Source organism: Alternaria atra (genome assembly GCF_907166805.1).
Source record: "Alternaria atra isolate CS162 genome assembly, contig: 28, whole genome shotgun sequence".
Classification (NCBI taxonomy): Eukaryota; Fungi; Ascomycota; class Dothideomycetes; order Pleosporales; family Pleosporaceae; genus Alternaria; species Alternaria atra.
In genome coordinates this window covers 1,029,871-1,051,768 of record NW_025091326.1, presented here as the reverse complement: position 1 = coordinate 1,051,768, position 21,898 = coordinate 1,029,871, and the positions used below count along the sequence as shown (strand labels likewise).

The 21,898-nt window shown below is 51.2% G+C and overlaps 8 protein-coding genes across 8 annotated transcripts; 3 read left to right on the top strand and 5 right to left on the bottom strand.

Moving 5' to 3' along the window:
- Positions 1-213: 213 nt before the first annotated feature.
- ALTATR162_LOCUS7396 (uncharacterized protein) lies at positions 214-1,136 on the bottom strand (the record flags this gene model as incomplete). The annotated part of the gene is made up of 2 exons (XM_043315024.1): positions 214-740; positions 797-1,136. 2 exons carry the CDS (start codon positions 1,134-1,136, stop codon positions 214-216), a joined length of 867 nt encoding a protein of 288 aa, XP_043170959.1.
- Positions 1,137-1,672: 536 nt separating this feature from the next.
- Positions 1,673-2,860, bottom strand: ALTATR162_LOCUS7395 (uncharacterized protein; the record flags this gene model as incomplete). Its single annotated transcript, XM_043315023.1, has 1 exon — positions 1,673-2,860. The coding sequence occupies one exon, from the start codon at positions 2,858-2,860 to the stop codon at positions 1,673-1,675; it is 1,188 nt and encodes a 395-aa protein (XP_043170958.1).
- Positions 2,861-4,019: 1,159 nt separating this feature from the next.
- ALTATR162_LOCUS7394 (uncharacterized protein) lies at positions 4,020-4,869 on the bottom strand (the record flags this gene model as incomplete). Its single annotated transcript, XM_043315022.1, has 2 exons — positions 4,020-4,635; positions 4,685-4,869. 2 exons carry the CDS (start codon positions 4,867-4,869, stop codon positions 4,020-4,022), a joined length of 801 nt encoding a protein of 266 aa, XP_043170957.1.
- A 398-nt stretch (positions 4,870-5,267) lies between these two features.
- On the bottom strand, positions 5,268-7,028 carry ALTATR162_LOCUS7393 (uncharacterized protein; the record flags this gene model as incomplete). The annotated part of the gene is made up of 2 exons (XM_043315021.1): positions 5,268-6,833; positions 6,885-7,028. The coding sequence occupies 2 exons, from the start codon at positions 7,026-7,028 to the stop codon at positions 5,268-5,270; spliced, it is 1,710 nt and encodes a 569-aa protein (XP_043170956.1).
- Positions 7,029-7,643: 615 nt separating this feature from the next.
- On the top strand, positions 7,644-10,118 carry ALTATR162_LOCUS7392 (uncharacterized protein; the record flags this gene model as incomplete). The annotated part of the gene is made up of 4 exons (XM_043315020.1): positions 7,644-7,764; positions 7,817-8,894; positions 8,949-9,435; positions 9,489-10,118. 4 exons carry the CDS (start codon positions 7,644-7,646, stop codon positions 10,116-10,118), a joined length of 2,316 nt encoding a protein of 771 aa, XP_043170955.1.
- Positions 10,119-15,101: 4,983 nt separating this feature from the next.
- ALTATR162_LOCUS7391 (uncharacterized protein) lies at positions 15,102-16,558 on the top strand (the record flags this gene model as incomplete). The annotated part of the gene is made up of 4 exons (XM_043315019.1): positions 15,102-15,137; positions 15,189-15,324; positions 15,379-16,054; positions 16,108-16,558. The coding sequence occupies 4 exons, from the start codon at positions 15,102-15,104 to the stop codon at positions 16,556-16,558; spliced, it is 1,299 nt and encodes a 432-aa protein (XP_043170954.1).
- Positions 16,559-19,279: 2,721 nt separating this feature from the next.
- Positions 19,280-20,101, top strand: ALTATR162_LOCUS7390 (uncharacterized protein; the record flags this gene model as incomplete). The annotated part of the gene is made up of 2 exons (XM_043315018.1): positions 19,280-19,344; positions 19,396-20,101. 2 exons carry the CDS (start codon positions 19,280-19,282, stop codon positions 20,099-20,101), a joined length of 771 nt encoding a protein of 256 aa, XP_043170953.1.
- Positions 20,102-20,575: 474 nt separating this feature from the next.
- Positions 20,576-20,912, bottom strand: ALTATR162_LOCUS7389 (uncharacterized protein; the record flags this gene model as incomplete). The annotated part of the gene is made up of 2 exons (XM_043315017.1): positions 20,576-20,729; positions 20,863-20,912. 2 exons carry the CDS (start codon positions 20,910-20,912, stop codon positions 20,576-20,578), a joined length of 204 nt encoding a protein of 67 aa, XP_043170952.1.
- Between the last annotated feature and the right edge of the window lie 986 nt (positions 20,913-21,898).

The window sequence follows — 21,898 nt, the reverse complement described above, 5'->3', positions numbered from 1 at the left end:
TTACTCAATCCTTCAAAGCTGATGCGGCATGAGTCACTGTGATAACGCAAAGCAGAACCTTGATACTGATCAAATGTCTATAATCTTTTGTACATACCACCCACGCTTGTATTCATAACATCCTCAAGTACCCTGATCATTGAACGCCGATAACATGCTCTTTCTCGTAATGTCGTAGGTAAAGTCCTCTAAACCCTCGGTCGACTATGGTCCTTATGTGTATATATCGTCGTCACCATGGAAGAACCTCAACACCGCTTTCGCGACGAGAAGACCGTCATGCATCCAATCCGCTCTCTCAGCAGCTTCATCCGCTTCTTTCTTGCTCACACTCCCACTATCGACCCTCATCTCAAGTTGCCTCTTGACTAAGGCCTCATCAAACTCCATGTGACCTTGCGTGGTGAACAACCTCTTGTGGATATACACGCCCTGGACGCCAGTATGATCACTAGTTCCCCAAACGTGAACCTTAGTGTCCTTTGGTATTAAATCGGTCGTCTCGGTAGAAGGAGGATTGACGACGTGGTCAAGATGCATTTGGTGAAGGTGAATCTTAGTTTGGGTTTCGGGCAGATTGAAGAGATGGCGGCCAATGTCGGACAACTGAATCGGCTGATGGGACAGTTCCCATTCGCCATCCTTCTGTGGGTTGACCGTGGAGCCGAGAGTTCTGCAGAGGATTTGGTGTCCGAAGCATATTCCTGTGAAGCGAACGTCGGGGCGGTGTGTCCAAACGTCTATTATGCCATTAGCTATTGCCGTGTGCTCATACACCACAGATGTAGATGCATACCTTTGATAAACTCAATAAGTCTGAGGATCCAAGGATCATCACCGTGTGCGTCCCAGCAACTTCCTGTTATGAGGATGGCATGTACGTCGTCGCCAATTTCCTCTAGCTTCGGTATCGCGCCACCTTTAGGCTCAACCACATATTGCATGGAGGTCTCGATACCCAGACTAGGTTTGTGCTCGTCTCCAGCTTTCTTGAGAAGCTCACCTAGAACGACTCCGAAGGAGCCAGTCTCTTTTTGAGTGTCGGGATGTGTCTCGTCTGTCTCAAGAACAAGCATGCGGACTTTGTCCGGATGGTTGGACAAAAGTGTTCGGTTTTGTGCGATCGGTGGTACCATCTTTGCTGTAGTTGTGTGGAATTGGCGTGGTATAGGAAAGAAGAAACACTGTGGAGCAGCTGGTCTGCAGGTTGTAGTTTTATGTATGCAGGGTCCGGCCAATCTTTTGGGTAGCAGTGACGTCTGTCGTAGAAAGTTTTGCCCAGAAGTGACGACGCATGTGGGCTTGTACATAATCAGGTCAAGTCCGAGGAATCAAATGCGAATGACAAACACCAAGGCGCCGTCCAGAGCAGCCTCATGTAGTATACTCCAGCCTCCATCTTGGCAATGTCGTGTTTGAGGGTTCGATGACGATTCCGCTTTGACGTCGGGTGCTGTGGAGAGACTTTAAGGCCTAAAATTGAAATTTTAACGTAATAGCAGAGGCTTAAAGTCTTGGGAGCTCTGATGAATCCCGATGTCCCGGCCAGTTCGGAATAAGATAGACGCTAGGCATGCAGGTACTGAGGATCGATGTGGCTGCGTGGCTGAGCCAAGTGATCTGATTCGTCTGTCTATTTTGGCCGACTAATATCATGCTGTGGCTGAAATACCTACTCCACGCCCTTACCCTTCAGTTTCAAGTCTTCGGGGTCATGCGGGGCTTCGGCTTTCTTCCCTGTCGATTCCTTACCAGTCAAGACTTCGGTGAAGATCTTTCGCAGCGCTTCAATTGCCTCTTCGCCAATCTGGTAATGCACAACAAATCTACCACCGCGGACCCTTACGCCGTACTTCTCCGCTAGCTCGATAAAGTTGTTGATGTCAACATGATGCGCCTCGAGGTCTAACCAAACCATGTTGGTATCTACGGGGTATTGCAGCTTGCCTCCAAGGTCGGTCCAGATGCTTGCAATTTTCTTTGCGTTCTCGTGGGACTGGGTGAGCTTGCCACCAAGGAATGTCTCTTCAATGGCAACGCGCATTGGAGCTGCAACAACACCAGCTTGTCGCAAACCTCCACCAATAGACTTGCGAATCCAGCGGCTGCGCTTGATGAAATCCTTTGTGCCGACAATGATGCTACCGATGGGCGCTCCGAGACCCTTGCTGATGCACAGGCTTATGGTATCAAACTCGGCGCAGTAGTCTTTGAGGGTACCAGCGCCTGCAGCTACAGCTTCCCACAGACGTGCACCGTCCAAGTGCATTATGATGCCGTGTTCGCGCGCCCAAGCCGATATCCGCTTCACTTCAGACAGAGGCATTATAGCACCATTGAGCGTGTTTTCGAGCGAGATGACGCGCGTAGGGCAGGCGTGGACATCGTCGGAGATGACAGCGTACTTCTGGATGTCCTCCAGTGTGAGGTATGTTCCGTTCTTCGCATCAAGTGGTTGCACCATGGCTTGGCTCAAGGTCGCTACACCTCCAGCCTCGTAGTTGATGATGTGGCCTCGTCGGTCGCAGATGATGGCGTGGGGAGGTGTGGTAAGGTGTGCTCGCAGCGCGACCTGGTTGCCCATGGTGCCAGACAGCACCAGGAGTGCCTCCTCCTTCCCACTGAGATCGGCAACGAATCGCTCAAGCGAGAGAGTAGTTGGATCTTCCATTGTGACATCGTCAAGCAGGCTACACTCCTGGATTGCTTTCAGCATCGACATGGTCGGCGTAGTGTGCACATCGGAGCGGAAGTCAAAGGCCGCTGGGTTCTTCTCGCCGCCCCAGGCAGTGCCATCGTGGCTTGTTCCATTTGTTGTGCTCTTGCTGCTTTTGGCAGCGTACTGTGAGAACTCCGACATGGCCAAGTATGCTCGTGAAGTATGTAGCTGGCGCGGGGATTGAAACGCGGGGTGGACGAGGGGCGCGGTGAAGGCTCGATTACCCGTTTTCAAGGTCTTTGCTGGATGAAGGTAAGGTCAATCGCACAGTCGGTGGACGGACCCACGTACTGGAGAGGCGAGTGAGCGGATATAAACGCAGTGGCGGCATCGCGGCGGCATGTTGGAAGGAAGGGCGCAAGGCGTGAAGCAAGCCGAAGATAGGCGAGGCAGCTGGCAACGCGGAAAACCCGCTATTCCGATTCGCTCAACTTGACATCTACGACCATCACAATAGGAAGGCGACAATCCAAGTACCACTGTCATTGCTTGCATTGGAAGCTATTACCTGAGCAAAATCACCAGCGACCAAGCGACGAAATTGTTGAGAGAGGGGTTGGTAACACGTTCGAATGCATCGTGAGCTCAACGGCGTAGGGAACGCAGTCTTGTACTTGCCATGTTCCCCCTTTGAGAGACAGTTCTCAGCAGAATAGGAGGCTTGGATTGAGCCAGGAGTTATTTGGTTGGTGTCTCTGACACCCAAGAGCTATCGTTTTTTGTTTGGGTCGTTGGTAATGCAGTAGTCATGGGCACTACTCACGTGTAAGATGGTAGAAAATATGCCCGACTCCAACTTGACGCGCTTCATCACCTTCTACAGTGCGCTCACGTTTCCACCTCGGATCTCCCATACCAGATTTCACAATAAAAACTTCGAACATCATCTCTGTGCACGGGCAGAGGAGTTTCCAGTGGGGAAAAAGTATTACGATATCAGGGAGAACTTTATGCTGAGCAATCAGTGCAAGTTACACGACCATCCGACCGGACGATGCTGGAGGTCTTATAAGGTAGTCTGAGTTATGATCGCGAAGATGCTCCCGCTACAGCTCTCTACGCTTTCTCGTCCATTTCACCAGACATCGATAAACAGCGGTTTATGGACTTACGGCTAGCATAATGCCTTGCACGGAAGATTAGGGATTCTCGAGGGGAATGACAAGATGAGATTAAATCAGATGAGCGCTCAAGTAGAGCAGTTTGTCACCGTGGTGAGATCTTCTTTTCCTCTATCCCAAACGTGATCTTTGACAAGGATTTTGCTGCATGTGCGGCCGCCAAAGTATATCAAAGCTTCTCAGTAATGGAGACAAGTCAAAGAATCGGTAGTACTATTGTGCCAATCCACGTCAACGCCTTCACCCTCTTTCTTCTTCATTTCATCGACGAGTCTCTTCTTGGTATCTTCGAGAGGCTTCTTGGTAGGGACTATATGGATCCAAGTGTCAGGAACCACACGCTGGTTCATTTCCGCCATCTTCAGATGTAGTCTCACTCTAGAGATACTTGGGAATGTCTGGCGGAAATGTTTGCGAAAACCATCCCGATATCCAACGGGTATGTCCACTGAGATGACGAGCCGTCGCTGTCCGAGTATACGGGGTTTAATCCATCGACCGAATGTGTCGAGGTTGTCGAAACAGAACTTATTGAGCCGGTAGCCAATCGCTGATGTCTCAACATACATCTGTCGGCATACTTTGTGTATAGCGAAAGTCAGTGGGACAAAGCTGGACGAAGAATTCGGGCCTTTTATGAAAGGAAGCATGACATGTGTGAGCCTAATGTCCCCTCGAGTAGGCCAGTAATCACGGATATCGATCTGGTGATAGCCGGCAGTATATTGCCAAATCTTGTTGCAAATCTGCTCCGGAAGATTGAGCAGAGGGGACTGGAGGGAGTTGGCTTTGGCGCTGCTGTATGTCAGCTTTCGTACGATGGATATTATGGCATCAGACGTACATCTCCATCAGATCCGAGTGAACAGGAAAAATGGCCTTCATCAACCCATTCATGTACTTGCGACCCGGCTGTGAAGTCTTGCGAGTATCGAGAAGTTTCCTCTTCTTCACAACTTTTGTGCGCTTTTCGGGTGTCGGGTGATTACGAGGTGCCACAGAATGAGTGGACAGCTCATATGAGCCCATCTTAGAGGTTTGATGTATTCTTGTTGTTTGCATCAAGAAAGTGTAGTTGGAAGACAGCAAGGTCAAGAGAGCTTGACAGCTGCACCCGCAAGCTCGAAGACGCCCACATATCGAGCCACATCCTTCTAATGAGCGAAGTGCAAGAATCGATGAAGATGAGGTTTGTACTTCGAGACTAGTGGAGCCCCCGTGTAAGTTGAAACAGGAAGTGAAAGTGAAGGGAACGGTGAGCTGCCGACGCAAACACTTCCACGTTTGTCATAAAGCCTCACCGCAACATGCTAGTTTCCCGCAGAATGCAAACTCCTATGTGGAAATGCGCATATAATGTATTGATTGAACCCCACGGTAGCTGTGTATATCCTATAGCTTCCGTGCTCGCAGGCTAAACTTTGCGATTATGCCCGTTTCTTCCCACCAGTCTTCTTCCAGCCCGCACTTCTGCTCTTCCGTCCATTGGGACCCTTCTTCTTGCCTCCACTGCCCTTGAACTTGAGCCCACTCTTACCCTGCCTCTCACTCGCTCTGTGACCTTCAAATACAAAACCTTCCTTCGTTTGTGCCTTGGCGACTTTACCCAGCATCGACCTCGCACGTCCTTGTTGTGACTTCTGCTCTTCGGTAAGCTTTTGTTTGTAACCAGCACCAGGTTTGCCCTTTGCTGCTCCCGGTGTCTTGGTTGGCGGTGGTCCTCTCGGCTTATCCTTGTTCTTCTTCTCCGCTTTACAACGCGTCACACGAAGTTTGCGGGGAAGCATAGGCGGGAACATTTTCTCGTTGAGTTGCAGCGCGGCTTCCACGCCGTTCTCATCCACGAACTGGACGTAAGCGAACCCCTTGCCGACTCTCGTCTTTGCATCGCGGACTACACGCACGCTCTCGATTTTCCCGCATTTAGCGAAGTGGACCCAGAGACCTTCTTCGATGTCGGAGGCGGGCTTGTTCTTTTTGGGCTTCTCGCCTTCTGCCACGGGTGTTTGGGACTCGTCATCTACAAAGGGGAGGTTGCCGACGAAGACACAGCGACGATGGTCGACTTTGTAGGGATGGGCTAACGAGTCGACGTGGAGGTGACGCTTGAGTAGCATGGAACCGTTTAGTCTCTTGACAGCTTCTCTTGCGGCAATCTTGGTTGTGTAGACCACGTATGCGTTTGTGCTCTTTGTAGTCGCGTCCATAATGTCCTTGGTTGCAAAGGCAGCGCGTTTGGGGAGCGAGGTACCGAATGCTGTTGATCGGAAACGGATCGACTCGATCTTGTGCGGAGGCTTGTTGTCGGCAAGATCGGATATGAAGGACTCTAGATGCTTCTTGAGGGCCTTTTCGGCGGGCTTGGAATTTATGCACTCGACCGAGACATTGCTCAGGAAGACTGTGCGCGATGCCTTCTCTACTTCAGAAGCGCTCTCGTCGGTCTTCTCCATGAGCGACTCGTGCTTGGGGATAGTGAGGTCTTCGGCCTTGTCTGCAGCCTTGACATCTTCCGCTTCCTCGTCCTCGTCTTCTTCATCTGAAGACTCGTCTTCGTCGTTCTCGTCTGAAGACTCCTCATCCTCATCGTCCTCATCATCTTCTTCTTCTGTCTTGCGCTTCTTTTGTCTTTGCTCCTCCTCTTTCTCTTCCTCTCGTGCCAATTTTCGCATGTAGGCGTCCTCGATTTCCTCCTTGTCACCTCGCTTGCGCTTCTTGGGCTTTTCTACTGCGCCGTGCAGTGCGGCTTCACGCAGTTTTGCTAGAGCAGCCTCGTTCTTGGACTCGGATGCTTCGCTAGCATCTGACATGTCCGCGTCTTCGTCTTCATCCTCGTCGTCGTCGTCGTCGTCGTCGGGCAAGCTTCCAGATGCCGAGCTCAGTTCCGCATCGTTCTCATCGCCTTCGTCTTCATCTTCACTCGAGTCTTCGGTCGCTTTTCCTTGTACACGCGCTTGGTACCGTGATTTTGGAGGCGCTTGTACGGGACCCGCCTAGATATCAATTAGCAACCACTCTTCAGTACATATATACGACAGACGTACACTGGCCGCAAACAGCGATGCTAGCGCAGGGTCAAACGCGGTTTTGTCGACTTTGATGAATGAACTGTCTGACTTGTGACTCTTCTTGGGCGTGCTTGTCTTCTTTTCTGTCTTCGCAGAGCGTTTGTCCTTTGATTTGGCCATTGCGACAATCGAGATGTTGCCGACAGCAAGCTCGTCAAAAAGTTTTGGTGGAGACCCTTCACAGCGATTACGCGCTAGGCCCAGATGGCGCCTGCAGGCGGCAGAAAGTCACCGCCTGAATAGGGCAGTGCGGTCATTCGCAAGACTCTCAGGGCCTCTCCCGGCAGTCGACCCGCTTCTGAGCGCAGTTTACACCATCCCGACTAAGCTGCCCTCCACAATCACCCAAGACACACTCATGAGAGTCGCGGTTCCGCGTTTGCATTCCGACGTCTACAAACATCCCAGACCTGCCACCCCGTCGCTCCTGCCAGAAACATCCCCACACTCACCCTCGACGCCCGCGTCCTTCACACCAGCAACACTGTTTTTGACCGCTCACCGGACCCAGCGTCCTCGACCCCCCGCAACGCCCATACAACATCGCCGGCGTCTTTAGTATTACTTGCAACTCATTTTCAGGACATTGGTCACGAGTTGAGGCAGTCTTCGGCGTGGGCGCACTATGAGCGCGCCCGAACAGACTAGACGGAGCACCTCGAGAACAGCTCCTGGCCCCAGTGAAGAAGTCGCGCAGACTCAAAGTACGTTACCACCCACTCCGTATTGATCCTGATGCGCTCTTTCGGGTTTCTGAAGGGCAGCGTTGCGCCTTTGGTCGCCTCTCGAGCGACTGTCGATCTTTGCGTCAACAACCGAGGCGACGACAGAGTCGCGAACTTCCCTACCTCACCACGTCTATTACCCACGTCGTCCGAACATGCACCAGATCTAACAGCCCCTCACAGGTGCAATTCCAACACCCACGACAGAATTACCCGACCCCACTCTCACAACCTCTCAGCCAGACCACTCTGCGCCAGCGCAAATACCAACAGCCGCTGTCCAAGATCCTACCGCAATCGCTGCCGCGATGCTGTCTACAATGGCAGCTCCGACTACAGTGCTTACAGAATCACTGCCCGCCGAACAAGCTCCTAATGGCTTTGATGATGTCGCCGACAACGGCTCTAGCAGCTTGAGCGAGCTCGGAGACGCATCAGACGACCAGTCAGAACCCACACCACGGCCAACTGCAGTAGCAGACATGGACGAAGATGATTCAGAGGCCGAGACCGAGCGGTTACACAACACGCCTCGGAAGCTCGCGCGCACAGGTACAGAGACATCATTACTCTCCGAGCCTATATATACGAGAACACCAAGCAAGCTCGCGCATTCGAAGACTATCGAACACGACGAATCGGCTCCTCCCACACCCTCTGCCATTGGAGACGACGCAACGATAGGCGAGGCATCTACAACCGAGAATCCCCTGCATTCTCTCTCGCTGATCGCAGCATCAGAAGCGGCGAATCTCGAACATGTAGGCATAAAAAGGAAGCGTACCAGTGCCGAAGGAAGTCCAGTAGATGAGCGTGAAGAGGAACCACTACGGAAGCGAAGCGTAAACGCGAAGGCCTCAGCGCTTGATGGTCTGGCTGACGCTGCAGCGGACCGACAGGGACAAATGGACGCAGACGAAGAGCTTGAGAACGCTGAAGAGCACCTATCGGCCCTCGCACGAGAAGAACTAGAATTGGAAGAACGACAGGCCAACATCGCCGCGCAGACTGTCAGCGAAATGGCCACTGTCGCAAAACACGCGAAACCAAGGAAAGGTGGCAGGAGGGGGAAAAGAAAGACGGAGGACCCTAGCTATGCCTACGCCGAGACGTTCGCAGCTGCTGAAGCACACGAGGCTGAAGCCGAGGGCGAGCATGACGACGAGGATAGCGCGGTGCTCGACGAGGAAGTGACCAAGAAGAAGCAGGCCATTGACGAACTTGCAAAGATTGAAAAGAAGTTCAAGCTTTTCCGAGAGAAGTAAGCAACTTGCATGGGACTTAACCACAAGCATCAGCTGCTGACTGCCACTAGATTATGCGACGAGCAGATAGCGCAACTCGAACGGGAGCTTGAGATGCTTAAGCAGCCGAACTGTGTCCACCCCGAGTACGTTGCTATGATCAAATGCGTAGACGATCGACGCGCCGACAAGATCGCATACGAGGCGAGGCTCTTGGAATACAAGCAGAAGAATCTAGAGGTAATCACAGCAGCAGAGCGGCATCAGATGCACAGTCAATACTTCCAGACTGTGCGACACATCCGCGAGGAGATTCTTGAAGAGTGCAACCAGCGAGTATTCGAAATACAACGTGGGCGACGCCAGCTTGGGTGCGACGAGATTGAGTACATGGTACGACTACCTGAAAAGCGGTCAGATCAGATCAGACACCAAACAGCGTACAATCTTGAGGTTTCCGTTCTGTCAGGTGTCGCCAAGTACGTCGGGTTCCCAGCAGCACCAGACATCAGTGCTGCACGACCAACGGAGATTGATGAGGATCTTCGAGCAATGAAGGTAAGTGGCTGAACGCAACTGCTAGAGAACTAGCAGCTGATTCGGCGCGGTAGATTGCAACACGTGCTCCAGCACCGCCTCCTTCGTTCCGTACCTACAACAGAACGACAACAGCAGACGAGGCAGCCGCAGAAGAGCAGTTTCTAGAAAGCACGCCATGGGCCAACCCACGACATCCCTCACACCAAGAAGGTCGGTATCCTCCAGGACCGTCCCGCGTACCCAGCTACCAAACACCAGCTGGCCAACGTCGAATGGTCGATCTCTCAGCTCCCAACGGCTCTGCCTCTACCATCGAAGCGAACTCGAACCCCCCGTCATCGAACGCTCACAACGCAAACGGTCTGCGAGGCGAAGCAGAATCTCCAGTCCTACACATGAAGCGCGCGCCGGTCGATCATGCAGCGTACGCGGAGACGCCTGGCTCCGATCCTCGCAACAACATGGGTGTTCTGAGTAGAGAAACCTATGGGATGATGTCAAGTCCTGCAGCGCAGCACATGGATATACCGCACGAACAAGCTGGCCAACGTTGGGGTGGCAGCATGCGACCCATTAACGCAGAGCTAAACACAGCGCCAGGTCCACCGGGTGCAGGCCGACCAGATGCGGCGCGAGCACCATTGACACAACGTAGTGGCCTCGGTACTGTCAGTGTTGGCAGCGGCCTGTTTGGACGGTGACGTGCATGATACACGCTGAACCATTGTTCTCGACATCTGTTTTACTATCTGTTGCGTCTTCCAGTACAGTACCATTGGGCGGCGTTTGTTGCGGTAGACTTGGTTTGCATCCACAGCGGGCTGGCAAATTAACATGAGCATGACATGATGGGAGGTATAATCCCTTGGCGTTTCCGTGGCTAGTCATCTCCGCTTTCATGTATACCTCCCATGGAGGCTGTGTATTTTGTTTTGTTTAGGTTCATGTTCATACTTTCAATCCTTTGAGAGCGGGCTGTGTAATCAGGATGTAGGGACTAGGGAACGACGGAGATGATACCTTTTGATATCCGCGACGAGCACAATCAATGCTATTCTGATGCGCCAAAGTTTAGCTGTTCTTCTCCAAATGTGTCGTTTTTCGTAATCTATGTTCATCAACACACTCTCTTGGTCGCTGTTACTAGTACTGACGAAGCTTCTCGTCAGCCTACGGCGAGCTCGTCACCGGATTTGGACTTGACCTCTTCAGCGCTCACATAACATTCCCCTCCTGATCTTTCGGCGCTTGAGAACCTTGAGACCAAAGATTGACCCACCTCATCTAAGGTACCTTCCATGTCTTTACGAGAAATAAAACCGTCCACTATTAGTACTTGCCCTTGACAGAAGAAAGGTGAGTAGACGATGTGGAGATAACAAGCAGGCGAATGGGTTATATCCTAATCACACTGCTCTCGGCAGAAACATGAGAATACATCAATGCGTCTCTGATGGCTTGTGGTAGAACTTCTCGATCGAGTGTAACACGCGCTCATGCTCCGAACCACCACATTGAAGAATTGAAGCCGTCTTTCTGGCAATGTGCCGGCATGTCAAAGACTCTTCAGACAATAGGAATCTGGTCGTTATGCTCAGCTCATGTATCATCTCGACCATGAAGTGTCGTTCTGCACATTTGAGACATGCACATACATCCGACATCGCAGTCGTTTTAAAACTCGGCTATGCGTCTCTCAAAGGCCCAATTTTCCATGACTCACGTCTTGTTGAGGAGAGAAAAAGAGAGACACTGTATTCTCGCAGACGCGTTTTGCTCACACAACACATGGAATGAATAAGTTGGTGTTTCCGAATAATTGATGGACTTTTATATCAAACGTTCTTCTCAGCACTCATAGTGCTTGGTGTACGCCGTCAGAAAACGGGACTCACCTAGTCATCGAGATTTGGCTTCTTCGGTGTGGAGAAGTGGATGTGGTATGAAAGGTAGGTGAAAGTGACGCGGCGTTATTCTGTGTTGTGTCAGGGACACGGTGATTGGGCAGCGGACGTTTCCTTGGTCATGGTACAGAATGGCGGCTTTGAATCCAGCATTCGAACCATCAACATGCGCATATCAAATCTAAGTTAACATGCTACGTCTTTCTGAGAACTTGCAAAGTTTGAATCCCAGCGCTGAGGCTGAACGCAATAGGGATCTCCAGAACGCGTAATCCGTAACAGAACATGAATACTTCGGCAAAGATTCTTAGACTTTAGGTTCATGAGCAGAAGTACTAGAGCAGACCAACGTCATATCGGACAAGCTTACACAAAGGCCGAGGACGAAGCTGAAGTCAATGCGGGTGATCGTCATGATCACGATGCGGTCCGGTCACGAGGCATATGCGTCAAGATGGAGATCCCATGTGACAGACTGGACAGCTACAGCGGCAACCTGCATGAAGCGGACTGAACCCTTTTTCCAAAATCGCACTTGTGAGATCTGCAAAGGTGGCTGCGTATGTAGAGATGCGGCTCCTCTTCGGGGTGGAGTCCCGTAAAGCTCGTGGACCATGAACCTGCCCACAGCCCTTTTGAGATATGGTTCTTCACTCTTGGACCCAAAGTAAACTCAATTTCGCAAGAAGCGGAAAGCAAAAGGCCGAATCCAGTATACATCGTAACGCGAGTAGCTGATGAGGCTTTCGGCATATGGCCTCGGTAGATGCTCGAGATCATCGCCAATGCTTGAGCTTCGTCGATCACGAAAAGCAGCTGCACAAGTCGGTCGTTGAACATGTTAAAAGGAATATCACTAGGATGAATGGAAGCCCAGAGTTGGAGGCGAGACGGGCATGATCACTGAAGAGGTTGGTAGTCTTAGCATGAACGTCGGCTATGGTATTGATCGCGGGTCTCTTTTTCCCGGTGATAGGAGTAAGTATGCATATGGTGTAGAGGCCGCTGTGTGTCGAGGTTTTGCTTCCCAAATGCGGTCGCATATAGACATGGAGTCTTGAAAAAGTGGCCTAGGAGAGCAGCGATGACCAAAGGAGTTGGAAAATCAATTGGATGGCTCTCGATCAGGAAGTGACAATGTTAGCTTCCTCGTAACGTGGTCGATATCGAACTCGCATATACAAACGACTTTGGCTAGCCACCCGGGAGCAGTGATCGCTTTCGTCAAACCCACGTTGTGATCGTCGGTCCCTGGCAGATGCCGACGCGTGATGCCGGTGGCTGACCGTTTGGTACAGGCTACCGAAAGATCGACCCGTGCAGATCCGAGGGTGGTAAACGAAGGCCACGCGAGTGACTGCCATGTGTTCGCGTAGAGGCAGTTGCCGATGCCTGCGCTGGCCGCATATCGTCACGCGTGAGTCTGGTCACATTCAAAATTTGGTTCCCGAAACTTTGGCTGGTTACAAAGGGCGCGGCACGAAAGTGACAGTCAACGCTGACTTGTGGCTAGATAGAGTGGAGGCTTATCTATGACATACACAATATCAGATTGCCTGGGGGGCCGTAGACTGTAGGATCTGTAAGGACCTTTCTCTTGAATCAGCGACACTCAAAGATTTCTCGTGGCCTTTGGAGATCGTCGGGTTCGCTTGACGTAACGACACATTGTCGGCAGATGCCATCTGCTAACGCGTTAGTCAAGCCCAAGGGTACCACTGCGCTGGATCGTAAACACGTCTTTAGATGTGCGGTCAGGATGCTTGCGTATACGCCGTCCCAGCGATTTGCGCCATGGTGGCTGGATTGGCAAAGCAAAGAACCGCGGGGTCTCGCGCTTGTGATCTGGGGGATTACGACGTCGGACCGACAGCAAACCTTCGAAGCCTGAAGCACATCGCACCCCATTCGCGAAGCATCGTGATCCTGAGAGATGCGCATGCATGTTGTGCTTGAATCAAGGGAAAAGCTGCGAGTCAAAACTCACGCCATCGCTAGAATGCCCCACTAACATCGACTCGGATAGTCACGATTTCGAGCAAGCGAGAAAGGGGAAGAAGGTGCGCGTTGATAGCGACAGAGTTTCAACCCGTGGCATGGGTCTGTTTCGACTGTGCATCAGGTATACCTTGTAGGGCTGAGGTATCAGCTGGGACGTGTTTTGCATCCGTGTCAGGGAACATTGATGAATTCGAAAACTCACCTCGTACCGATGCCATTGAGATACACCGGTGTACAGAAGTTGCCATACCAATCAATAGCTGCGAACGACAGAATGCTTCGAATGTGGCTTGATAGTGTCGGAGGCATGGCTCCTAGACCGTTCCGACTTTTCTGGGTGCTCAACACGATGAGAGCTACCTAGCTCGAGAACGGCGAGATTGCAACCGTACCGAGAAGCCGCTGGGGGTGCTCAACAAGCGGCTGAGTCTTCAAGGTTACCACGGACCGTAGGCTAGGTAACGCGTTCCACACATTTCTACGGCAAGGTGGTATGGTGGTATGGAAGGTTGGTCGAAGAAATCGCTGTTTCTAAATCGTTTAGCTCCTGTGTTCCGCAATCTTTCCCGTCAGCTACACTCAGGCCTGCGCCAGAATGACATGTCTGTCATCGCGACAGTGCACAAACGTGCCGTTCTTCATCACAAGGCGAATGTTGTCAAGCATGGAATAATTGTATTCCAGCCTCGCGTATCTCAAATGCCGCATCGGGCTCCACAGGTCGATCGTCAACGCTGTGAGAGTCAGTGAACATGATCTTCGAAAAGCAAATAGGCCCCCATGTGGGTTTTGAGCCGCGAAGAGAGCAGCGGTCGAAGCCCGGCGACGGTTGGACGGACGCGAGGTGGAGTGAACGGCATGCAGATGCACTAGTGGCCTGCGCCAAGTCGTTTACCTATGCACAAAATCGCTCGCCTGTGGCGTTCCGGAACGAACCACCATCTTTGGTCAACCTTCCGGGACCTCAAATGATTTCATCTACACAATTTCAACCATGCTGTGACAGGGTAAACGGTAGTGATAAAGAAAGTTTGCATAGGTTTCGTACATTCTGTGCTAATCAGGCGGATATTTGAGTTTGCTGGTCGTAATAACGTCTTGTGGAGGACGTGTCTCCTTCCTGGACACCTCATCACCCTCCTGCATATTAAGCGAATTCCATCTAGCGTTAGGAATCCGCTGTTCCTGAAAAGTATGACCTCCGTCGTTGGTAGCGTCTGCCCTGCAAAGCGTCAGCAGAGGCCCACTTCAACTGGTCTGGGGCAACTTCTCCATTCGCCCTAAGTTTCAGCTGGGCCATTGGTTGCGTTCAACAATCATGGAATCTAGTGCAAGTCCTTCCGTGCACATGCCAGGGATCACCTCTACGGCGAGAATTGCACCTCTGGTACGGAAGATGCATGACCCTCGAATAGCGGCACTACAGGGAGGCGGTTCAGCCCCACTTCATACCTCAATCTGCAGTTGCCGTCCGTCATACCCAATGGCTAAATGTACCTGCATTTATTCCTTTCCGTTATGGAGTCTCATATAGATCAGGCCTGAGACTAATCGACCTGGCCTGGCATTTCTGACAGCTCTTGATATTCTCCGACCTCCCAGGGAGTTTATAGTAAGGGTCTGTTCCGGATCAACGCTTTCTTTTCGTTTCCGTCTCTCACTTCCTGGCCATTCGATCGTACACGGAGTCGTGTACGAGTACGAAGAAGGATGAGGCTCCTACAATTGTTGCTCCCGTTGCTGGCATGGGTGCAGCTAGTAGTCGCTCAGGAATCGGCTATGCTCGCTGTGGCCAAGCAACTTCCCAAATGCGCGGTATGTACAGTCTGAGCACTGCTCTCAACACGTACTGATGGGGTTCTTCAGCAAGTGTGCCTTACTGAGGCAGTCGCCCAATCGCCCGTTCAACACCCGGACCTGGCCTCAATATGCGCAGATGCTAAACTGCAAGGCGAGGTAGAAGCATGTGTTATGCAATCGTGTACACTGAGACAGAGTCTGAGTGAGTGCTTCAGTTCCCATCATTGTGTCGAAAGTTACTGATTGCCATCCTTAGCGACCAAGAATGTTACTGCAACAGGTTGCCACGCTCCGACACGTTATTCTGGCGAGTCCATTCGCGTATCCAACTTAATTCTCTCAATCGTCACCGCCGTCTGCGCGCTCACCAGGATTATATACAAGGCTGTGTTCTCCATCGGAGAGCTCGGGTACGATGACTACAGCGTCTTGGCCGCACTGATAGCCGGTGTACCATCTGTCGTCATCATCGACAGGGCCATCGTTCCAAACGGTCTCGGAAGAGACGTATGGACAGTCAGCTTCGAGCAAATCACCAACTTCGTCAGATATCTTTACGCCTTGGAAATCCTTTACTTCATTCAGGTTGCTCTTCTGAAGCTCACGCTCCTTTTCTTCTTCCTTCGGATATTTCCAAAACCTACAATCAGGCGTCTGCTTTGGGCAACCGTTGCGTTCAACTGTCTCAACGGTGTTGCTTTCACGTTTGCGGCCATCTTTCAATGCCGACCGATATCGTTTTACTGGACAAAATGGGATCAAGAGGGATCTGGCCAATGCATCGACATCAACGGATTAGCGTGGACAAACGCCATCATCAGCATCGTCCTGGATGTCTGGATGCTCGCTTTACCCTTGTTCGAAGTTTTCCACCTACAGCTCTCCTGGCGCAAGAAGCTTAGCGTTGCCGTTATGTTTTGCGTCGGCACATTGTGAGTCACTTGGTAGATAATCACTGGTGGGCCATCACTAACACGAAACTCAGTGTGACCGTCATTTCAATCCTGCGCCTCCGATCTCTCGTCAACTTCGCCGCTTCTGCGAACCCAACATGGGATCAGACGGACGTCATCAATTGGTCGAATATCGAGATCAATATTGGAATCATCTGCGCCTGCTTGCCTGCACTACGCGTCATCCTCGTTCGTCTATTCCCCAAGGTCCTCGGTACGACCAAGGCCACCGACCGACCCTACTACGCATACGGCAGCCAAAGCCATGGAATGAGGAAGGGGGGAAGTGCGCTGGCTAGTGGCCCAGGAAGATCAGCCGTCTCAAACGGTGGGCGAGATCCGAACGCTATCACATATACCAAGACTTTCGAAATACGGCATGCAGATAATGATGAGCAGTCACTCGTGCAGATGGAGATGGATCAGTTTGGACCGAACAAACAGAAGAATCCAAGTAGCAGCACTAGTATTTCGAGTTTGTAGATATAATATCTTAACAAAGCCCTAGTTGCGCCACCAACACTCAGAGACGAAGCCCCATTTGAATATTCGAAATGTGGTCCTGAAGGTAGCAGACGTCGACACCAACCCTACGCAGCTACGGCGCACAGGGGTATGCGAGCCGATCATGCACACAGCCACAGCCAGCTGCACCTGGGCGGCTACCGCAGCAGTCCCACATCTGCCTTATTCAACAGTCTTTCTTCCCAACTCTTACGAGACAGTGGATACGAGTGCGCTTTCTCTTCCGGATGAGCTAGGCTTCTCACCCACAGAACTATCTGCGGCATCCGTTTTCCCTCCCCCGTGTGGCTGCGCACAGAAAGAGCGCACGCGATCTGAATTGCGGTCCCTGAGAAGCTCGGCACGTCTATGTCACCTCTGGCAATCATAGCTTCATTGCAGTTGTTGAGAGATTCCATGAACAAAAGTTAGAGCGCGACGATTCGAAAGTACGACTCTTGTCCGGAGGAGTGGAAGAATTGAGCGGCAAATATGCGCCTCTTACATGCGACAACTCTTGAGTTCGAAGTCTTCCACGACAATCAGACTCCGCGATATCTTATACTGTCTCATACTTGGGGAAATGAGGAGGTTACCTATCAAGACATGCGCTTCTTGCAACAGTGTCATGCTTTGCCCTATAGTCTCAACAACAACAGCATACTCATGGCCGCGTTGGAAGCGGCCGCAGGACTGAAGATCTCCGCCATGGATAGAATCCCTGTTCAGGCTCGCACTGGTTACGAAAAGATACTAAAAACGGCCAAGCTCGCAAAGGAGCACGGACTGGACTATTTCTGGATAGACACCTGCTGTATCGACAAAAGCAGCAGTGCCGAGCTACAGGAAGCAATCAACTCTATGTACCGATGGTACCAGCAATCCTGGTTATGTGCTGTATATCTGGAAGACGCCTTTCCTGCGCGAGATCAGTACTCTGGTGTGCTGTTCGAGTTTGATATGGCATCCATGCTACGGGGATCCAAATGGATCACTAGAGGTTGGACTTTGCAAGAGCTTATTGCCCCTGAAACTCTTGAATTTTATGACCGAAAATGGGGACTCATGGGCTCCAAGATCGATTTTTATGCTGCGGTGGCTGAAGCAACCGGGATCCCTCCCACTGTGTTATATACCGGCGACCTAAGTCGAGTTTCAGTCGCACAGAAGATGTCTTGGGCAGCTAATCGCGAAACGACGCGAGTGGAAGATCGCGCATACAGTCTGATGGGTCTCTTCGGGATACACATGCCTATGCTTTACGGAGAGGGCGACAATGCGTTCAGGCGGTTACAAGAGGAGATTATAAGAACGACTCCCGATGACTCAATCTTTGCATGGAGAGCAGTTGAGGGGTCCATTTCCAGTTGCTCTGGCCTATTAGCGAAGTCACCCGATGATTTCGAAGGATCACAGTTTATACAGTTTATGAGGGACGGCCGTACCCAGTTTGCTACATCAAACTTAGGCCTGAGATTGGAAACGTGGATTTACCCATTATTGGATGGGGGCTGTGATGAGGTGTGGGACGACTCGATTTTTGCTCTCTCGTTGTGTGTGATGGAGAACAGAAGCACGGTTGCTTTACTCGTTCGACGACTTAGCTCAACGCACTACACTAGAGTCTCTCCAGACACCTTCAAGACTTCCAAACATCTGTCTGCTAGTAGGAGCAGTCTCGAGACGGTCTATGTCGAACACACACCCCACATTCCAAGCTCTTTTCGAAGCCGTGCGATGTATTACTTCCAGTTCCAGTTCGACTCTACAGTATATCGTATTCAAAGTGCACAACCAGAACAGCTGTGGGACCCAATTCACAACCACCTTTCGATCAGTTCCGAATATCTTACAGACAATAGTCTGAAAAAGAAGGAATACTCAGGCGCGCCCATGTTTTATGGCACGGTTCGGCTGTTTCACCGAGGTACTCTCTCCTTAGCATGTTCGATCAACGTTGGGCACAACTTCCTGACCGGACAAGCATGGTTGAGGCTTTTGAATTCTGATTCTACACCCGCGGATGCGCATTGGCGTAGCGTATGTCAAGAATCTGAAGGGTGTCACATGGAAATGCCGCCAGCACCACCCTTTCGAGTGTTGCGAATTTCTGAATCCGAAGTCGTTAGAGTGACGATGCTTCCTGGCTTGCATCGCGGTATGATCTCTTACATTGTTCAAATATCTCAAGAGCAGAGTCCATAACCCTCTATGCAACCGACGCTGCATGATTCACTTATACACGACTGTAAATGATGTACGTGGCTGTGCTCAAGATCTGGATTATCGTCTCATGGCAAAGCCTGTACTAGTTGTCGACATCTTCGGCTAGTTCTGGGAGGTGGTTCATTCCCTATTGTTTTCATATCCCCGGTTATTTAGCGATCCCGGCCTGCAATATGGATGTCCACTTCACCCAGCTTATCTGCCGTAACCGACTGCCATTGGGCCGAACACAGCACTCAAAAAATGTGAATAGTACACGCGGCGTAAACCTCTTTATATGTAATATAGTAACTCATTTGAAGATCGTAGCCATAGCCGTGGATAGAGCCCCTACCCGCTGTCAGGTACAACATATGCCGAGCCATCTTTGATGCAGCGCACCGGATCTTCTAGAAACCGATTGCATGATTCCGCGGCCTTATATTGGTGATTATCTGCATTTCTAAAACCTTCATCTTGAGACGCTGCGGTATCATGTCTATCCTTCTCCCCCTCTATGTGTACCCAAGTGCAGGCGCGTGGGATCCGCTGTACGCTGCGTACGTATACCATTTCCCACCGACCTCTTTCACACACTGACAAAGTCCTAGAGCAAAAGCGCATAGAAATGTAGACTTTACCGTCATCATCAACCCCTGCTCTGGCCCTTGCATGGGATCACTCCCCGACCAAGTGTACCTCGATGAAGTTCCCAAACTTCGAGCCTACCCAAATATCCGCACATTGGGATATGTTGCAACGGACTACACAGATAAGCCCATCGAAAGCGTATTAGCAGAAATCGACACCTACGCGCGCTGGCCGAAAGTCACAAACATCACCGGGATGCGCGTCGACGGAATCTTTTTGGATGAGACACCGAGTACTTTTGATGAAGATGACTACGCGTATTTGAAAACGGCAAAACAAGTAATAAAGAACAGCACAGCATTCAGTGACCGCTTCATAGCTCACAACCCCGGTCTGATACCCACCTCCATCCTCACCTCGCCCACTGTGCTTCAAGAATCCTACCTCAACCTCACCGATCTCACCGTCGTATTCGAAGAGGCATTCGACAAATGGCTTGACCGAGACGTTATGGTTCCGTTACAAGCACACAAAATTCGGCGCTCAAAGTTGGCTGTGATTCTGCATTCCTTGCCGAATCTGAGCGAAGAAGTGCTAGACTTTATGGTACAGCAGGTTGAGAACACAGCGGATTGGGTTTTCCTGACAGACAGCGCGGATGACTATTATCACAGTTTTAGCGCGATGTTTGGGGACTTGGTGAAAGCGGTTGACGGAAGTAGTTGAATGGGGTAGTGAGATTCAGACGTTGATAATCCCCACTGTGGTCCAAGAGTCCCAGACACGCACCTTGTCATGCTACTGATCTTGGACATCAAGCTGCATGAGTATATGAGAACCAAAGAAACCATCAATTGAAGGCCATAGGGAAGACCAGAAGCGGTCAGGTATACTCAAAGAAGAAAAAAAGGTAAAAAGAACTTCTACGTGAGCCGACTCACACTCCCACAAGACCTCATCCGCGTGGTTCGACATGTGCACACTGAATTGGTCGAATGTGCCTACCATGCATCACTCAATACCCCTTTGCCGCTCTTCTTCACCATCTAACAGCATTCTGCCGCACACTCGCAGCAATCAGCACAGCACTCGCAACCCTCCTCGCAAACGAAACAACAGCAAAGTGTCGCCAAACTAGACTCACGTTAGCCCAATAATCTTCTCAAACCAGAATGCCTCGCTTCGAAGAGCCGTGTTGACTTACCAAGCCGCCAAACAACCCCTATCCTTCTTCTGCTTTGGTGGAGGACCCTGTTGATACTGTCCCTGAGGAGGACCGTAGTACATTTGTTGTTGTGGCGGTGGAGCGCCGTATTGTGGTTGGCCATAGCCTTGGCCACCTGGGGGACCGTAGCTGTGAGGATAGTGTTAGCATCTTTTTGTTCTTCCAAAACGTAGCCATTCTGCGCAATGGTGAGGAGATTCGGGGTGCGCGAGACTTTGCGACGCATGTCCAGGTCGTGGTCTTGGATTAGGAAGCAACGTACCTTTGCTGTGGGTACTGAGGACCGCCTTGGTAGTAGCCTTGGTTTGACATGTTGTTTAGGCTTTTGTGGAGATATATGCGCGGGTTAGGAGTCGCGGTGTACGTTTGTTGGACGTGTGTTCACAAGTCGCGCGTTCGTCAATGCCCAAGTGATGTAGGTAGGATGAGGCAGCAACCGGCGGTGATCGATTAGGTAGCTGTCGCGTCGCAAACCAAGCTTTCGCCGAGGAATCCTCAGAATCTTAATTTCTCGCTTGCGAGAACCGTGTATTAGAGCCTTTGACTTCGTTCTTCGAAGTCAGGTTAGGTGTAAAGGGATGTAAGGCTGGAGGAGATACAGTGGAGCCTTGTACGGGAACGAGGGGATGCGCCGCCTTTAAACTGCGCGCACCCTCTCACTCACTCACGCGGACATGCATCACTCGGCCCAGCCGGTCTATTACGCTAGTTAGCATGAGCCACATTCGCAGTGGGCCGAGTTATTGGCGCAAATAAGCCGGGGTGCGAAGGCTGCTTGGTGTGCTTTCGTCATCGCCACACATGCTTGTCATGCTTTTTGGCAACGCGACATCGGGGATTTCCAGTCGCGGCTGCATGATGACGAAGACTTTGATGATGCAGTTGGCCGATGTATGCTTACGATTCTTTACTACGAGTTAGAATACCTGACAAGCAGAGCCACAAACGTGTGCGCGGTTTTACATGGATACGACATCGAATCGGCCAACCAGCCAGCCACAGCAGGGATATTCGTGCCACCTGATGTGTCAGGCTAAGCTTTACTTGGCAAAGGCTTGGTCGCATCAGTTTCGCGCCAAGGGTGAACGACAGCTCGAGACAAGGGGTTAATCCATTCTGCACAGTTAACATATGCTACGTACAAACTCTCTTACAGTGTCGCATTTTCGGAATGCCATTGTAGGTTTTCGAAATGTCTATATTATCGAAGCTACACTTCTCCGTATATCCTCTTGAGTTGCAACTCAGCCATCGCACCGCGCACGTCAGCCTCAATCTAGAACATGCAATACCGGGCC